Source organism: Homarus americanus, unplaced genomic scaffold, assembly GCF_018991925.1.
Source record: "Homarus americanus isolate GMGI-L3 unplaced genomic scaffold, GMGI_Hamer_2.0 scaffold8022, whole genome shotgun sequence".
Classification (NCBI taxonomy): domain Eukaryota; kingdom Metazoa; phylum Arthropoda; class Malacostraca; order Decapoda; family Nephropidae; genus Homarus; species Homarus americanus.
Window position 1 is genome coordinate 25,892 of NW_024726624.1, and position 19,109 is coordinate 45,000.

The following is a 19,109-nucleotide window of genomic DNA, read 5'->3' on the forward strand; positions in this document are numbered from 1 at the left end:
TGAAGAGAGAGAGAGAGAGAGAGGGATAAAGAGGGAGGAATAAAGAGGGAGGGAAATAGAGAGTCTTCATTTTACCACCACCAACCCTTCCTTACTACATTGTCCCCCTCTCCCTCCCACACCCTCTCCCTCCCTCCCTCTCCCTCCCTCCGTCTCCCTCCCTCCCTCACACCCCCTCACCAATCCTCTCTCCCCGCCGTCTCTCTCTCTGTCTCATCTCTGCCTCCAACCAAGCCCCCTTACCCTTCCTCCCCCACCTCCCCCACCTCCCCCCCCTCACTCCCTCAGCCGGGCCTGGCAGGGGCACGGTACAGCTCTCAGACTCACAACTACCTCGACTCCCTGTTAGCGCGGTCGTTACCATCTCCCGAACGGTCGTTAGAGGTCGTAGAAAAGTGTTTAAAAGTGTCGTAAGGTTATTTCCACAGATGTCAAATACGAACACAATTTGATCCTGTACCAGTGTGGGTCAGTGTCAGTCAGCTGTCGGGCAGTTGTCGGGTAGTTATCGGTCAGTGTCGGTCAGATACAGTCATATACAGCATAAAAAAACAAAAACAATTCCTGATCTTGTGGTATAGTGGTGTGTGTGTGTGTGTCTGTCTGTCTCTGTCTTAAACCTGAAGAAGTGAGTCTCCACTATCACCATCTTCACTATGGATCCAATGTACTACCACTGGTGAGTGTCTGTTTCTGTCATTCATTCCTACCTGGTTAGCGTATATACCTGTGTTCCTACCTGGTTAATGATATACCTGTGTTCCTATCTGGTTAATGATATACCTGTGTTCCTACCTGGTTAACGTATATACCTGTGTTCCTACCTGGTTAATGTATATACCTGTGTTAATTAGTTACCTCGTTACTTTACATCATAGACATATTCCTATCGTGCTTATGTATAAATATATAAATAACATATACTTTATTTATATCTGTTTATATATCATTATCTTAATTGAGTATTGGACAGGTAGGTAGACAGGTAGAGAGAAATGGACAGGTAGATAAAGGTAGGTAGACAGGTGAGGGGGAGAGAGGGGGGGGGTGTGACAAAAATGGACAAAACATCTCCAAAAGTTATTTAAGAAATCATAATATCACTCAATCTAAACAGTGACAATATTACCAACAGTGAGAGAACAGTGACTCGATCCCTCACCTCTACCTGAGACACCTTTCCTACCTTCTACGTGTGTGTGTTTATCTAATAATGGCCTCTCAATCTGTGGTATTTTGCGACTTGGTTTTAAAATTGATATAGAAAAAGTATTTAAACCAGAACCCGCGCATTGGTAACCTCTCTCTCTCTCCCCCTCTCTACCCCTCACCCCCTCCTTCTCATCACCCCACCCCCTCTTTTCTCCATGACTCCTTCCCCCACCACCCACTCCCCCCCCCACATCAAAACATATTATGCTTAAAGAATATCATGAGCAAAATAAACTCCTACAAGCCTCTATCATCCGTGTAAGGGGGAATTACACGTATAAATGCGTTATTCTTCGTGTATCTGTCCTCTGGAGGCGCAGTGGTGGCGCATGCGTGGTGCAGTTTGCGCATATAGATTAACTTGCAACCTGCCTCTCCCTCTCTCCCTCTCTTCCTTCCTCTCTCTCTCTCTCTACAATCCTTACCCCTCCTCCTCTTCTTCCTCCTCCTCCTCCTCCTCCGCCTTCCTAATCCCGGCTTCTACCCTTCCTCCTCCCCCTTCCTCTCCTGTTTCCCCTGTTCCTTCCCTCCATTTTCCTCCCCTGTTTCCTCCTCTTCCTCTTCCTCCCCTCTTCCTCCCCCTCTTCCTCCCCCCTCTTCCTTCTCCCCTCTTCACTTCCCCTCTTCCCCTCCCCTCTTCCTTTCCCCTCTTCCTCCCCCTCTTCTCCTCTTCCTCCCCCACCATCTTCTCCTTGGGGTGACCCCAGCAAGAGTTGATTTTCCTTTTAAGTTTAAATTGACAAAATAAATAAGATTTTTTCCTCATAATTTTCCTCTTTATAAAACTTTTTTCTCTGTAATATTAAGCTTTTACCTAGGGGGTCTAATTATCGGGGTTAATGGTTGTAATATTAGGGGTTAGGTTAGGTTAAGGTTTGGTTAGGTTAAGTTAGGTTAGGTTAGGTTAATCTATCCTAACTTAACCTGACCTAATACTAACCTAACCAAACCTGACCTAATACTAACCTAACCTAATACTAACCTAACCTAACCTAACCTAACCTAACCAACTCACAACTTTATTTACAACTAAAAACAACAACAAGGCTATAACGAAATCACATCAACACCCTCCCCCCCGCCGCCCCCGGCCCTGAATTACCTGTGGACGCGATATAATGACTCCAACCCCGATATAATGACTCCAACCCCGGTATAATTACGATAAAAATTTACTTCCATTGTAGAGTGAATTTTTTTGCGATAAATCAAGACCTAATCTATCCTAACCTAACACTAACCTAACCAAACTCTAACCTAATCTAACCTAACACTAACCTAACCAAACTCTAACCTATCCTAACCTAATCTAACCTAACCTAACGTAACCTAACCAAACACTAACCTAACACTAACCTAACCAAACTCTAACCTAACCTAACCAATCTAACCTAACCAAACTCTAACCTATCCTAACCTAACCTAACCAAACACTAACCTAACACTAACCAAACACTAACTTAACCTAACCAAACCCCTAGATAGCATCAGGGTGTTTTATCATCAGGGGACATAATCTCAGGAGGGTTAATCTTCAGGTGATCCCAAGTCTGTGTTTACTCTGTATATTCTGGAAGTTTATTTTATGGATAATCTCTATGTATTCTAATGTGTTCGTTATACCGGGTCTTGGATTTACAATAACGGGGTTTAATTATATCTCCATTCTTATGCATATATTTAATGGTCACTATAATGAGGTTGTGTATTCATGTTGACTTGGCCATTATACCGGGGTTAGAATTGTTATCGAGGTTCGTTATACTAGGTTTTGAATTCACAGTAGCGGGGTTAAAGGAAATACTCGGTTCGTATCATGTATAGATTCAAAATTCTTTATAATGGGGTTCTGTGATCATTTTGACTTCACTATAATGAGGTTCCATAAGTTAGGTTATTTGGGTAAAGTTATGCAAGATTATGTGATTCCAGGTTCATTATATCGAGGTTTTTTGTCATTAGGAATATTCCAGGTTCATTATATCGAGGTTTTTTGTCATTAGGAATATTCCAGGTTCATTATATCGAGGTTTTTTGTCATTGGGAATATTCCAGGTTCATTATATCGAGGTTTTTGTCATTAGGAATATTCCAGGTTCATTATATCGAGGTTTTTTGTCATTAGGAATATTCCAGGTTCGTTATATCGAGGTTTTTTGTCATTAGGAATATTCCAGGTTCATTATATCGAGGTTTTTTGTCATTAGGAATATTCCAGGTTCGTTATATCGAGGTTTTTGTCATTAGGAATATTCCAGGTTCGTTATATCGAGTTTTTTGTCATTAGGAATATTCCAGGTTCGTTATATCGAGGTTACAGCGGCATATGGAACGGGGTGAGGTGTCTTGTAGCAGCGGACATTCCTACCTCTTCTCTCCCTACTCTCCCTACTTCTCTCTCCTCCCTTCTCTCCCTTCTCTCCCTACTTCTCTCTCTCTCTTCCTCCTTCCTTCTCTCCCTTCTCTCCCTCCTCCCTTCTCTCCCTACTTCTCTCTCTCTCTCTCTTCCTCCTCCCTCACTTCCCCAATTCTCCGTTTTCCTCACCCCTCACCCCTCACCCCTCCCTCACCCCTCACCTCCCTCACCCCTCCCCTCACCCCCCTCACCTCCCCTCACCCCTCCCACCCCCTCACCCTCCTCACCCCTCACCCCTCCCTCACCCCTCACCTCCCTCACCCCCTCCCCTCCCCTCACCCCCCCTCACCCCTCACCCCTCCCTCACCCCTCACCTCCCCTCACCCCTCCACCCCTCCCCTCTCTCCCTCACCCCTCCACCTCCCTCACCCCCTCCCTCCCCTCACCCCTCCCTCACCCCTCACATCCCTCACCCCTCACCCCTCCCCTCACCCCTCACCCCTCCCTCACCCCCTCACCTCCCTCACCCCTCTCCCCTCCTCTCTCCTCCACCCCTCCCTCCCTCACCCACTGGTCTATTCTGGAAATAAATTCTGAATGTCGCCCAGTGATTAATTTTCTCCCCTCCCAGTGAGTTTTTTCCCGTCGCCATCTTTAATTCCTTGTAATTTATTCCCTCTACCTCATTTATAAAATTTAATTGTTTTTTTTAATACTTTGGAAAGTTTAAATAAAAATATATATATTTTTTGGAGTAAATTGCCAGTTGGTGTTTTTTATTGAATTTATTTTAATATTTTTCTTTGATTTTATTTATTTTTATTTATTTTTATTGGATTTTAATTTGCCTCAAGTTGCCACGTAATATTTTGTTATTTTTTATTTTTCAAGTTATTAATTTATTTTCATTTATTAATTTATTCTCATTTATTCTCAGTTTATTTTCGATTTTATTCTAATTTATTTATTTCTATTAAGTAACGTATATTTATTTTTTGGTTTTATTTCAAGTTTATTAAGTTTATGAATTTATTTGTCACTATTTGCTTGAGTTTATTTAAAAATTTATTGGAATATATATAGGAATTTATTCTGGCCGCGTAGGGGTTAAACCATCGTATATTTTGTCTGTGCTTACTGTCTGTCTGTCTATGCTTACTGTGCCTGTCTGTCTGTCTGTCTATACGTACTGTGTCTGTCTGTCTCTGTCTATACGTACTGTGTCTGTCTGTCTGTCTGTAACTCTATGTATATACTCACCTATGGTAATTATTTCCCAAACCCTGCATGATGGCAACACTGCTTTGGACTGTTGCCAGATACGATTTGTTTTGACTGTTTTTCAAGGCTTGGTATTACTGTTTGTGTTTCAGGGGGGGTAGGGGGAAGGAGGAGGGAAGGGGGGGTAGGGGGAAGGAGGAGGGCAGGGGGGGAAGGAGGAAGGAACAGTAGTTAAGTAGCTTAACGTAAAGGTCAATATTGCCTCCAAGTTAAAATAAACTCATTCAGATCAACAAATTTATTCTAATTGCTGCTATTAATTAATTCTGGCCACTAGCGTTAATCATGAGGGTTAATTAATCCTATTGGGCCCTAATTCTAATTGGCCCCAGTTCTAATAGGCCCCAGTTCTAATAGGCCCTAATTCTAATAGGCCCCAGTTCTAATAGGCCCCAGTTCTAATAAGCCCCAGTTCTAACAGGCCCTAGTTCCAATAGGCCCAGTTCTAATAGGCCCTAGTTCCAATAGGCCCAGTTCTAATAGGCCCTAGTTCCAATAGACCCAGTTCTAATAGGCCCTAGTTCCAATAGGCTCCCTAATCTAGTTAATTTTGAGGTCTCATCTTGGGAAATTGAGGTAGGTTAGGTTGGGTTAGGTTTAGGTTGGGTTAGGTTAGGTTAGGAGAAGACCATTAGATAAGGGGAGAGGTCTAAGAAGTTTACCTTACCTCCCTCTCAGCCTCCCCCTTCCCCTCCCTCTCACTCCCCCTCCCCCCCCTCCCCCCTTTGTCTCCCTCTCACTCCTCCCCTCCCCTTTTCCTCCTCTCACTCCCCCTTTCCCCTTCCCTACTCACTCCCCTCCCTCCCCCTTCCCTCCCCTTTCCTGCCTCTCCTCCCCTTCCCCCTCTCCTCCCCTCCTCCCCCTTTCCCCCCTCCCCTTTCACTCCCTCTCCTCCCCCCTTTCCCCTCCCCTTTCCTCCCTCTCCTCCCCCTTTCCTCCCTCCTCTCTCCTCTCAGCATGTCACAGACTGTTTCCTGATCCTCCTCTTTTAGCTCCGTTTTCTTTGCTCTTCTCTGTGACAAGTTGGCAAGGATTACTGTATTTTTGGAGGAGGGTGAAGAGGAGGGGGAGGAAGGGGAAGAGAAAAAAGAAGAGGGGGAGAGATGGAGGAGGAAAGGAAGAGAAAGATGAACATAAAAATAAAGAGGTGAACAATAACACGATAAAGAGGAGAAGGGAAAGGAGAGGAGAATTTTATTTAATTTTGTATTTATTTATTCAATATTTTATGTCCATTTACAATTTATTTTATTTTTTTCGTTAAATTAATTTCTGAAGCGGAAAATTAAATTCTATTTTTTTTCAGAGACGAAAAGAATTATTTTTTCTTTCATATTTTCTGGAATTTTTATTTATTTGTTTTGTTTTTGTTTTGCTTTATGACGTCATTCGTTATTAAGACCGTCATTGGTGTTAAATAATAAAGTATCCGAAACCCGAAACCCTGAAACCTCAATAAAAGTATCCGAAACCCTGAAACCTTCATAAAAGTATCCGAAACCCTGAAACCTTCATAAAAGTATCCGAAACCCTGAAACCTCAATAAAAGTATCCGAAACTCTGAAACCTTCATAAATGTATCCGAAACCCTGAAACCTTCATAAAAGTATCCGAAACCCTGAAACCTCAATAAAAGTATCCGAAACCCTGAAACTCAATAAAAGTATCCGAAACCCTGAAACCTCAATAAAAGTATCCGAAACCCTGAAACCTTCATAAAAGTATCCGAAACCCTGAAACCTTCATAAAAGTATCCGAAACCCTGAAACCTCAATAAAAGTATCCGAAACCCTGAAACCTTCATAAAAGTATCCGAAACCCTGAAACCTTCATAAAAGTATCCGAAACCCTGACCACTATACCTCCAAGCATCATAAAGGAATTGAATACCACCTCTAACTTTAAATAAGATTAGACCACATAAAAACCCCGACATACACACACACAGGGGTACACGAGTCAGCTCTGAGTCCGGTTTCGAGTTAAAGGAAGCGAGATTCTCTGTATTTTCCGGTTAATGGACGTTGGTAACCGGTCGTAAAAGGAAAAGAAAAATCGTATTCGGATTTTTATCGTAAATGAGAGAGAGAGAGAGACAGAGAGAGAAAAGAGAGAGTTAAAGAGAGAGAAAAGAAAGAGAGAGACAAGAAAACTAAACCCAAGAAAATAAAAATAATAATAATAAAATTAATTATCACCTGGTTAGGATCTTAATTACCTTACCTATATGAAGATTCCCAAAGGCTCTCAAGGTAATTAACTCACCCCCCCTTCCTTAATTAAGACGTGACCTCGTTATAGTGTACTCTTGGTGCAGTTTAGTGGCCTTGTTCGATTTAGAGGGGTTAAAGGAGTTCAACACCACCAACACTAACCACACACACACACACACACACACACACACACACACACACACACACACACCAGTAAATAAGGACATATAATTAAAATAATTCCTCTTGATTCAGGATCATTAAAAATAATAATTATCCTCAATTATACTTATCTGACAAATGGTGGCAGATTGGTGGAGAGAGGAGGATATAAACTCTCTCTCTCTCACACACCACACACACACACACACACACACACCAGTAATTGGGACATATAATTAAATAATTCCTCTTGATTCAGGATCATTAAAAAATAATAATTATCCTCAATTGTAGATTATCTGACCAAATGGTGGCGGATTAATTGGAAGGAGGATATAAACTCTCTCTCTCACACACACACACACACACACACACACACACAGCACCTCTTCACTTCTTACATCTGACTTATTTATACACACACACACACACACACACACACACACAGCACTAACTAACCTAACCCCTGTCAGCTTGTTATACACACACACACACACACACACACACACACACACACACACACACACACACACACACACACACACACACACACACACACAAACACTAATTACAATATTTTTCCCTTAATTATATCACAAAATAATAATAATTGACCCCTGACCTTTATAACCAAATACACATTAAAATATATAAAATTCTATTAATATAACGAAACCACATAATTATTGGTAAAGGATTATGTCTGTTTATATTTTGGTAAAGTATATATATATTTTAATAAGCTAATATATATTTTGACTATATATATATATTGGCTATATATATATTGGCTAAGTCAAGTTACGTTGATTAAATTATGATTATATTAACAATAACAAGTCAGATGTGGGTTAGGTTAGGTTAGTGCTGTTGTGTTGTTGTGTGTGTGTGTGTGTGTGTGTGTGTGTGTGTGTATAACAAGTCAGATGTGGGTGGGTTAGGTTAGGTTAGTGCTGTGTGTGTGTGTGTGGATAAGTCAGATGTGGGTTGGGGTTAGGTTAGTGCTGTGTGTGTGTGTGTGTGTGTGTGTGTGTGTGGTTGTGTGTGTGTGTGTGTGTGTGTATAACAAGTCAGATGTGGGTTGGGTTAGGTTAGTGCTGTGTGTGTGTGTGTGTGTGTGTGTGTGTGTGTGTGTGCAAGTCAGATGTGGGTTGGGTTAGGTTAGGTTAGTGCTGTGTGTGTGTGTGTGTGTGTGTCGTGTAGATGAATTTAATCTTGTGGTGTACAGGTGAGTAGATTCAGGTATATTCTCAGGTAGATAATTAGGTAGAGCCATGTTAACTAACTATATCTGCTGATGTGTCCTGATTGGTTGTGGCATCTTCTTCATTCCTCATTCCTCCACTTCCTGCCCACCTCAGCCCACCCCCACCCCACCCACTATAAACCCACCTTCAACATTACCACCATCACAAGGGGCAAGGTCGGGTAAAAAGAGGTGGGGAGGAGGAAGGGAGGAGGAGAGAGAGAGAGAGAACAGGTGGGTTTTGAGGAAGGGGGAGAAAGGGTGGGGTGAGGGTGGGGGAGAGGGAGGAAAGAAGAGGGGGCAAACGGGGAATTTTTCTGACTCAGGTCTCTCTCTCTCTCTCTCTCTCTCTCTCTCTTCTCTTCCTTCCTCCACCTCTCCTTCATTCATTCCTTCATCCACCTCTTCCTTCCTCCCTCTCCTCCTCCCCTCTCACCCTCCTCCTCCCCCCTCGTTTAATCCTCATACCCCCTCCTCCTTACACTGGGGGGTGAGGAGTGGCATTCCTATTTCAAGATGGCGGTCCTCGACTTCCGGTTTAAAAGCGATGTTGTAAGACTAGCATCTCTCTCTCTCTCTCTCTCTCTCTCTTTTGTCCCATCTTTATCGCTTGTTTGTTTCATTCCATACGTTCCTCTTCTTTCCATTCCTCCTTTTCCATCTATGGTTTTATTTCTCTCTCCTCCCATTCCATCTTAATTTCTCTGTCCCATTCCATATATTCCTTACCTTTCCACCCCCATTCTATTTCTCTTCCATTCTGTTCCACTGCTTCGTTCCATTCTGTTCCGTTCTACTGTCTCGTCCTGTTCTGTTCTGATATTCCGTTCCATTCCTCTCATTACGCCCGTTCCATTCTGTTCCGTTCTACTCTAATATTCCATTCCATTCCGCCCGTTCCGCTGGGAGAATCGTAGTACAAGCGACTATTTGCTTGGCAGCTGAGACCAAATGAGAACGTGTTTGTGAATGATATAAGGAAGGAGGAAGGGAAGGAAGGAAGGAAGGAGGGAGGGAAGGAAGGAAGGAGGGAAGGAAGGAAGGAGGGAGGGAAGGAAGGAAGGGAGAGACAGAGAAAGAGAGAGATAGCTTTAATTAACCCATGCTACAAAAGAGAGGAAGGAGTAAAGATAATGAATATATATTTAGGTAACGTTCTCTCCGTGTGTTGTACTCAGCTGGTGGTGCTTGAGTACATGTTTATGGCGGTATTGAGTACATATTGTGGTAGTGTAACGTGGATATGTACTGTAAACACACACACACACACACACACACACACACACACACACACACACACACACATGTACACCCCTTGAGGCAGCCAGTCAGAACACATAGTTTAATTAAGGTACAACTGCAGTTTTTCACCCGCGATAATGGATGATTTTCCCGCGCTGGCAACTCAAGGCCGCTGAACACCATATTACCTGCTGAAATTTATTAGTTTTGTTGTTGTGGTAGTAGTAGTAGTAGTAGTATTGTTATTGTTGTTGTAATAGTATTGTTGTTGCTGTTGTTATTACTTTTATTATTATTATTGTTATTATTAGTAGGAGTAGTAGTTATCGTTGCCCTCCTTCCATTGGATGGTGAGAATTTCCAACACAGGACTTCAAACACATCTAACGAAGCCCGTGTGGACGTCAGTGCTCGAGGATTCTGGACGCGGGGACAGCGAGCTTTCTTCGACATCAGGATATTTGATCCCATGGCCGCTTTAATGTCACCGTAACTTAGCTCTCGATGCTGCACATAGGAGGAACGAGAACGACAAGAGAAGGGCATATGGGGAGAGAATTGAGAACGTTGATCAAGGCAGCTTCACTCCTCTAGTGTTCACAACCTCTGGTGGGATGGGACCAAGTGCAAGATGTTTCTACGCCAGACTCGCGGAGGTGATCTCCGAACAGAAGCAGCAGCCCACAAGTTATGTTACAGCCTGGATGAGATGTCGACTGTCCTTCTCTCTCCTTAGGTCGGCTTTGCTCTGCCTCAGGGGAACGAGAGCTTCTGCCCCTACTCCGACAACAGTTGCAGATATTGACTATGAGGCAACAGTCACTGAATGCCTCATAGATCTGCGGCTCAACACAGCTAGGATAGTTACTTATGTATTAGGTAATAAAATGGTGGCGAAGGTGTGGCTATTGGGGGAGGCTGGAGGCCATTAAAAAAAAGTTGTTGTAGTAATAGTGGTTATAGTAGTATTATTATTATTATTATCTGCGTTTGTTAGTCCGTCTGTCTGTCCACCCATCCATCCATCCGTCTGTCTGTCTGTCTGTCTGTCTTTCCTGAAATTATAAAACCTGAGCCAGGATTACGGTCAAACTTTTACCTTGGGGGGAAACTTCTTAGAAAAGTATAACTTATTTTCGTGTTAGAATATAATTTGTGTGTGTGTTGGTTAGGTTAATTTTACCACCACAACCACCTGCTATTTCACCTAACCTAACCCCCCTCCCCCCCCCCACACACACACACACACCCACACACTTCACCATGTCCCCCCCTCCCCCCTCCCCCCCACCTGCCATTACTCTCTCACCCCCCCAGCATCTACCACCACCCCCACACACACCCCATCTGCCACCACCACCACACACACACTACTCCCACCAACCACCACCACTCCTTGGCCTGTTCCTCCCTACCTGCCACAGCACCTCCCCCTCACTCCTCCTCTCACCCCCCTCCCCACAAGCCAAGGGGTAAGGTAAGGTTGGGAGAGGTTATCCCTGCACTTGACAAGCCAACAGGAGACCGGGACCTATGAGAAATTTGGTTTACATTTTCATTCCATCCAGTTTACGTCGCCGGCCGCGGAAGATAAATCCCCTTTGTATAATCGAGAAAAGTTTATATATATTTTTTTAATACTTTTAGGGATTTTTTTTAATGATATATGTTAAGGGTAAAAAAAAATATGAAGGTATATTTTTTTAAAGGGTAAAAGTTTATATTGGGTTGTGTGTAACGTGAGCGTTACCGCGATAATGTGACCTGGTGTTAATATCATGTCCCCACCTTGGACCACAATCAAAACAAGACCCCCCCACCACCACCACCCCTCTCTCTCTCTCTCTCTCCCCCTGTCTCTCGATGCTCCCTACCCGCCTCTCTCTCTCTCTCTCTCTCTCTCTCTCTCTCTCTCTCTCTCTCTCAGTGATAGCTTTACTCTGTATTTCCCTCCTTCCCTCTCCTCCACCTCCCCAGCACCCACTGCCCCTCACTATTCTCCCACTATCCTCCCCAAGAGGTTGACATAGTGAACGAATGGGTGTACGTATGTTTGGTCGCTTACACACAATAAATACCGTGCATAATAGGGTCTGGTCTCTCTCTCTCTCTCTCTCTCTCTCTCTTCTCTCTCTCTCTCTCTCTCTATTCACCTTACACGCCTTATCTTTCCTTTGTTCCCTCCCCTCCTTCCCTCCTTCCCTCCTCCCCACCCCCTCCCCCCACGCTGTTGCTAAGGACGCCTCATCCTACCATACCATGTGTTGATATAATGCCACCTCCTATACCACCCCCACTATGTAAACAACGCGCCATGTATATATATATAAATTAATTAGTATATAAGTAATGGGTTTATATATATATATATTTTAACTTATTATTAATGTTATTATTTGAATTAAATTTGTGGGTTTGTGGACCAATGGCGGTGTGGGTGGGGGGCGGGAGGGCGTGGAATGGGATGGGCGTGGAGTGGGGAGGGAGGAGCTTGGGTAGTTGAGAACGTGAAAGAAACTTGAACAGGACAGGGAGGATGGAGAAGAGGACTGGCGTGGGAGTTAGAGTAAAGTAGTGAGTCAATTTTAAAATAGAATGAAGGGGGCGTAACACACACACAACACACAGCACACAAACAACAGATAACAACACCACCACCACAAAACACAACCATACTATGACCACACTTCAACAACACCACTCAACACTTACCACCACCACACCACTCATACCTTACACTACCACTACACATACATAACACACCACCACTACCACCACCTACCACCACCACTACCACCACTACTACCACCACCACTACCACCACCACCACTACCACCACACTACCTACTACCCACCACCACCACCACCACCACAAAACCCAAACCCCAGGGTTCATCCCAACCAAAGCCACATTACCTTACCTTCCTCACCTGGGGCTTATAACCTAAGTAATTAATGACTCCTACTGGCTTTTTTTGGCTTACCGGCTTTTTGGCTTACTGTCTTTGGCTTACTGGCTTTCCGGCTTACTGGCTTTCTAGCGTTCTGGCTCAGCTTTCTAGTACACATGTACACACACCCATGTAACACACCCATATAATACACACACCCCCACACACCCCACATGGACACACACCCCACATGTACACACACCCTGTACACACACCCTGTACACACACACACCACATGTACACACACCCACATGGCCCCTGCGTTCTATCACCCCCTCAGTCACCGCCTTAAACGTATTGACTGATGGATGTTGTTCCCACCTGATGTATCGTGTGTGACTCAATGGTTAGGTTAGCTTAGATTTGGTTAGATTTGGTTAGGTTTGGTTAGGTTAGGTTAGGTTAGATTTGGTTAGGTTTGGTTGGGTTATGTTGGGTGATGTAGTTAGGTTAGATTTGGTTAGGTTGGGTTAGGTTTGGTTAGGTTAGATTTGGTTTGGTTAGTTAGGTTTGGTTGGGTTAGGTTAGATTGGTTAGGTTAGGTTAGGTTAGGTTACCCTTAACCTAACTTAAGGAGATGGTGTAAGAGGAGAGAGAGAGAGAGAATTGGTTGCGTGGGAGAGGGAGGAAGGTGTCTCTGGCAAAGTGAGGGAGAGAATTGGTTAGGGAGAAGAGAGAGGAGGGAGAGGAACGAAATTGGTAGGGGAGATCCTTAGCTTAGGGGAGAGGGGGAAGGGAGGGAGGAGAGAGGGTAATGGTGGTAGTAGTGGTGTGTAGTGGTGATGGTGAGTAGTGATGGTGGTAGTGATGGTGGTGATGGTGGTGAAATGTTGGTGGTAGTGGTGATGGTGGTAGTGGTGATGGTGGTGGTGGTGGTGGTAGTGGTGGTGGTGGTGGTAGTGATGGTGGTGGTAGTGATGGTGGTGGTAGTGATGGTGGTGGTGGTGGTGGTGGTGGTGATGGTGGTAGTGGTGATGGTGGTGGTAGTGATGGTGGTAGTGGTGATGGTGGTAGTGGTGATGGTGGTGGTAGTGAGTGGTGGTAGTGATGGTGGTGGAGTGGTGATGGTGGTGGTGAGTGATGGTGGTGGTAGTGATGGTGGTAGTGGTGATGGTGGTGGTGGTGATGGTGATGGTGGTGATGGTGGTGGTGGTGATGGTGGTGATGGTGGTGATGGGTGGTGGTGGTGTTGGTGGTGAGGTGGTGATGGTGGTGGTGGTGATGGTGGTGGTGATTGTTGAGTGGTGGTGGTGGTGGTGGTGGTGTGGTGGTGGGGTGGTGGTGGTGGTGGTGATGGTGGTGGTGATGGTGGTGGTGGTGTGGTGGTGGTAGTTGTGGTGGTAGTAGGTGGAAAATGAAATAAGCAGATACTAGATGACTGCCTTCCTCTCCTCCCTCCATACACACCCCTAATTACAGGTGGGCGCCCCTATCAACCAGGTGAACAAAAATAATCTCAGGTATTTTTTTTTTCACTTGAGTCAAATTTTGTTTATTTTTGCTCTTGTTGATTTGTTGTTGTTTACTTTAGATCGTCTTTGTTATTGTTTGTTTTGTTGTTCTTTCACCTTTATCTTCCTCCTCCTCTTCTTCCTCCTCCTCCTCCTCCTCCTCACTTGCCATAATGAACTACTTGTTAGGTAATTAATCAATACAGGTTCATTAGCATATTGCAACTAGTCCCTGTGTGTGTGTGTGTGTGTGTGTGTGTGTGTGTGTGTGCATAGGTGTGAAGGGTGTGTGTGTGTATGTGTATTGAGGTTAGTGTGTGTGTGTTAGTGTGTGAGTAAACCTAACTACCTAACCCAAGTTATTCTGTTTACATAAAATACAAATGCATTTTCAAGACCCCATTATGTCTTTGCTTAGATCTTCACTACCATGTGCTCTAGGTAGGAGAGAGAGAGAGAGAGAGACAGAACTCGTATTATGGCAATTATATATTTATAAATTCCTATATAACTTTAACCCTTCAATATAATAATTCCTATTTCTTATTATAATATATTACACCATATAATTTGTTATAGGAAGGTGATTATATTAAAAATCTCATTAGTTTATTAAGGAAATGAATTTTAAAAATGAAAATGATTTGAAAATTTTCTCAACTTAGCAACTCGAGGTAGTGGGTGGTGGGGGGGGGGATGGTTATAGCTGCCAATTATACGATAAACTTGGTATAATTATGTGATTACTGGGTGTCTATGATAGGTTAATGTATATTCTTTTAGTTATAGAGAACAGATAGTGTATGATTGGTGTGTGTGTTTGGGTGAGTGGTTGTATTTTAGTGTAGGAAGGAAATGGCGAGGTTGGCGACGTGCTTATTGCAACAGCTGGTGTGGAGGGGGTGCAAGGAGGTGGGGTCAAGGTGGAAGGGAAGGAGGGAGGGAAGGAAAGGGGTTTTGGGGTAGATATGAGGGAGAGAATTAGGTTTGGAGGTAAGGTTGTGAGATAGGAAGGAAGGAGGGAAGGACTGTGAGGTTAAAGGTAAGGTAGGAGTGAAGGAGGAAGGTAGGAGAGAGTGAGGGAGGGATGAAGGTAAGTTGAGGGCGGTGGAAGGAACGCCAACCTAACCAGTATTACCAACCCCGCCTCAAACCACACTACCACTATTACCACATCAAATACCCCACCACAACAATAAAATCCAACACCTACAATTAATTATACTAAAAATATAATTATATAATCTAAAAAAATCTAATTATTATAATGCTCGAGGTTAAAAAAATAATACTAGAATTATACCCATCGTGTGGGAGTTCTGGGGAGGATGCCAAATGTACGATAACTCAACCCATTTTTTTTTAACCTGGGGAGATGACTGAAGAAATATACAGTATATAAAATATCATTGCCTCTCTGGGTTATCTTAGTAAATATATTCTAGTAGCAGTTTATATATAATTTAATTCTATATATATCTTTTAAATATGTCTGTTCATTTCTGAGGTATATTTATTTATATACGAGTGTGTCTGTCTGTCTGTCTGTCTGTCTAATGGTGTTTCTAAAGTCCCTTGATGTTTATCTTGTCCTTATGCTATTTGGAAGGATGTGGTTAGGTTAGGTTAAGTTAGGATTGGATAGGTTAGGATAAGCTTTTGTTCCATTGTTCAAGCTTTTGTTCACTGTTCAAGCTTTTTGGTATCATTGTTCCAGCTTTTGTACCATTGTTCCAGCTTTTTTGTACCATTGTTCAAGCTTTTTGTACCATTGTTCCAGCTTTTGTACCATTGTTAAAAACTTTTTGTACCATTGTTCAAGCTTTTTATACCATTGTTCCAGCTTTTGTACCATTGTTCAAGCTTTTTGTACCATTGTTCAAGCTTTTTTGTTCCATTGTTCCATCACCTTTGTCCATTGTTCCACCACCATTGTTCCATCACCTTTGTCCATTGTTCCACCACCATTGTTCCATCACCTTTGTTCCATTGTTCCACCACCATTGTTCCATCACCTTTGTCCATTGTTCCACCACCATTGTTCCATCACCTTTGTCCATTGTTCCACCACCATTGTTCCATCACCTTTGTCCATTGTTCCACCACCATTGTTCCATCACCTTTGTTCCATTGTTCCACCACCATTGTTCCATCACCTTTGTCAATTGTTCCACCACCATTGTTCCATCACCTTGTCCATTGTTCCACCACCATTGTTCCATCACCTTTGTCCATTGTTCCACCACCATTGTTCCATCACCGTTGTCCATTGTTCCACCACCATTGTTCCATCACCTTTGTTCCATTCCACCAATTTGTTCCATCACCTTTGTCAATTGTTCCACCACCATTGTTCCATCACCTTGTCCATTGTTCCACCACCATTGTTCCATCACCTTTGTTCCATTGTTCCACCACCATTGTTCCATCACCTTTTGTCAATTGTTCCACCACCATTGTTCCATCACCTTTTGTCCATTGTTCCACCATTGTTCCATCACCTTGTTCCATTGTTCCAGCTTTTTGTTCCATTTTGTTCCAGACACCATCACCTTGTTCCATTGTTCCACACCATTGTTCCATCACCTTGTTCCATTGTTCCACCTTTTTGTTCCATTGTTCCTTATTACAGCACTTAAGAGTGAAATTCCATAAATCTGTTTTTGCATTTTATAATTTTGTCATTATCTTTGCAAGGGTTTGTGTGTGTGTGTGTGTGTGTGTGTGTGTGTGTGTGTGGGAGGGGTTGTGTGTGCTTGTGTGTGTGTGTGTGTGGAGGGTTGGTAAGTGCTTGTGTGTGTGTGTGGAGGGGTTGTGTACGTGCTTGTGTGTGTGTGTGTGGAGGGTTGTGTATGCTTGTGTGTGTGTGTTGTGGTACGTGCTTGTGTGTGTGTGGAGGGTTGTGTATGTGCTTGTGTGTGTGTGTGGAGGGGTTGGTACGTGCTTGTGTGTGTGTGGAGGGTTGTGTACGTGCTTGTGTGTGTGTGTGGAGGGGTAGATGTGCTTTGTGTGAGAAGTGTATATATGTATGTATGTGTAAGATTATGTATATGTGTATTTCTGTTTGTTTGTGTCTGTTTGTAAGTCCGTATGTTTGTTTGTTAGTCCATGTGTTTGTGTGTATGTGACCTGTTTGTGACTGTTTGTGTTTGTGACTGTTTGTTTGCATGTGTGTGTTGTGTTTGTGACTCGTTTGTGACTGTGTTTGTGACTGTTTGTTTGCATGTGACTGTGTTGTGTGTTTGTGACTCCGTTTGTGACTGTTTGTGACTGTTTGTGTGTTTGTGACTGTGTTTGTGACTGTTTGTGTGTTTGTGACTGTGTTTGTGACTGTTTGTGTGTTTGTTCGTACAAGATGACCCACAGTTTTCTTTCATCATTACGGGAAATTTATTTGTTTATTTTGGCCAGAAAGTTCGAAGTCTCTCCTATGTCACAGGCCAGTGTTTCAGTTGTGTTTCAGAGTTTTCAGTTGTGTTTCAGTTGTGTTTCAGAGTGTTTCAGAGTGTTCAGTTGTGTTTCAGAGTGTTTCAGTTGTGTTTCAGAGTGTTTCAGAGGTTTCAGTTGTGTTTCAAAGTGTTTCAGAGTGTTTCAGTTGTGTTTCAGGAGTGTTTCAGAGTGTTTCAGTTGTGTTTCAATAGTGTTTTAGAGTGTTTCAGTTGTGTTTCAGTGTTTCAATTTGTTTCAATAGTGTTTTGAGTGTTTCAGTTGTGTTTCCAGTGTTTCAATTTGTTTTCAATAGTGTTTTCAGTTGTGTTTCAGTGTGTTTTCAATTTGTTTCAATAGTGTTTTAGAGTGTTTCAGTTGTGTTTCAGTGTTTCAATTTGTTTCAATAGTGTTTTAGAGTGTTTCAGTTGTGTTTCAGTGTTTCAATTTGTTTTCAATAGTGTTTTGGAGTGTTTCAGTTGTGTTTCAGTGTTTCAATTTGTTTCAATAGTGTTTTAGAGTGTTTCAGTTGTGTTTCAGTGTTTCAATTTGTTTCAATAGTGTTTCAGTTGTGTTTCAGTGTTTCAATTTGTTTCAATAGTGTTTTAGAGTGTTTCAGTTGTGTTTCAGTGTTTCAATTTGTTTCAATAGTGTTTGGAGTGTTTCAGTTGTGTTTCAGTGTTTCAATTTGTTTCAATAGTGTTTTGGAGTGTTTCAGTTGTGTTTCAGTGTTTCAATTTGTTTCAATAGTGTTTTGGAGTGTTTCAGTTGTGTTTCAGTGTTTCAATTTGTTTCAATATGTGTTTCAGTTGTGTTTCAGTGTTTCAATTTGTTTCAATAGTGTTTTAGAGTGTTTCAGTTGTGTTTCAGTGTTTCAATTTGTTTCAATAGTGTTTTAGGAGTGTTTCAGTTGTGTTTCAGTGTTTCAATTTGTTTCAATAGTGTTTTGGAGTGTTTCAGTTGTGTTTCAGTGTTTCAATTTGTTTCAATAGTGTTTTAGAGTGTTTCAGTTGTGTTTCAGTGTTTCAATTTGTTTCAATAGTGTTTTAGAGTGTTTCAGTTGTGTTTCACTTTCAATAGAGTTCCACACACACACACACACCACACACACACACACACACACTGCGCCACTAGAGTAAGGTCGTGGTATATCCTTTTGTCTCTCTCTCTCTCTCTCTCTCTCTCCTCTCTCTCTCTCTCTTCTCTCAGCAGACGAGAAAGTGAGTGGTATATAAAGCTATCTCTGCGTGGTTTGTTAGAGAGAGAGGGGGGTGGAGAGAGGGAGGGAGAATAGGATGAAAGAGGGAAGGGGAGGGGACAGAGAGAAAGAGAGAGAGAGAGAGGAAGGGTAAATAGAGACGAACCTAACCTAACCTATCCTAACCTATCCTATCCTAACCTACCCTATCCTAACCTACCCTAACCTATCCTAACCTATCCTATCCTAACCTAACCTACCCTAACCTATCCTAACCTAACCTATCCTCACCTTTCCTGTCCTATCCTATTCTATCCTCACCTAATTTAACCTAACCTAACCTCACCTATCCTATCCTATCCTCACCTAAT

The 19,109-nt window shown here is 42.8% G+C and overlaps 1 protein-coding gene across 1 annotated transcript in view; it reads left to right on the plus strand.

The window, feature by feature from the left end:
- The first annotated feature begins 335 nt into the window (after positions 1 to 335).
- The window catches only part of LOC121865669 (proteoglycan 4-like), a 56,264-nt gene continuing 37,490 nt past the window's right edge, over positions 336 to 19,109 (plus strand). The window contains exon 1 of the mRNA XM_042365189.1: positions 336 to 679. Coding sequence (XP_042221123.1) covers positions 657 to 679 — 23 coding nt within the window. The 5' untranslated portion in view covers positions 336 to 656. The remainder of the gene's footprint in view (positions 680 to 19,109) is intronic.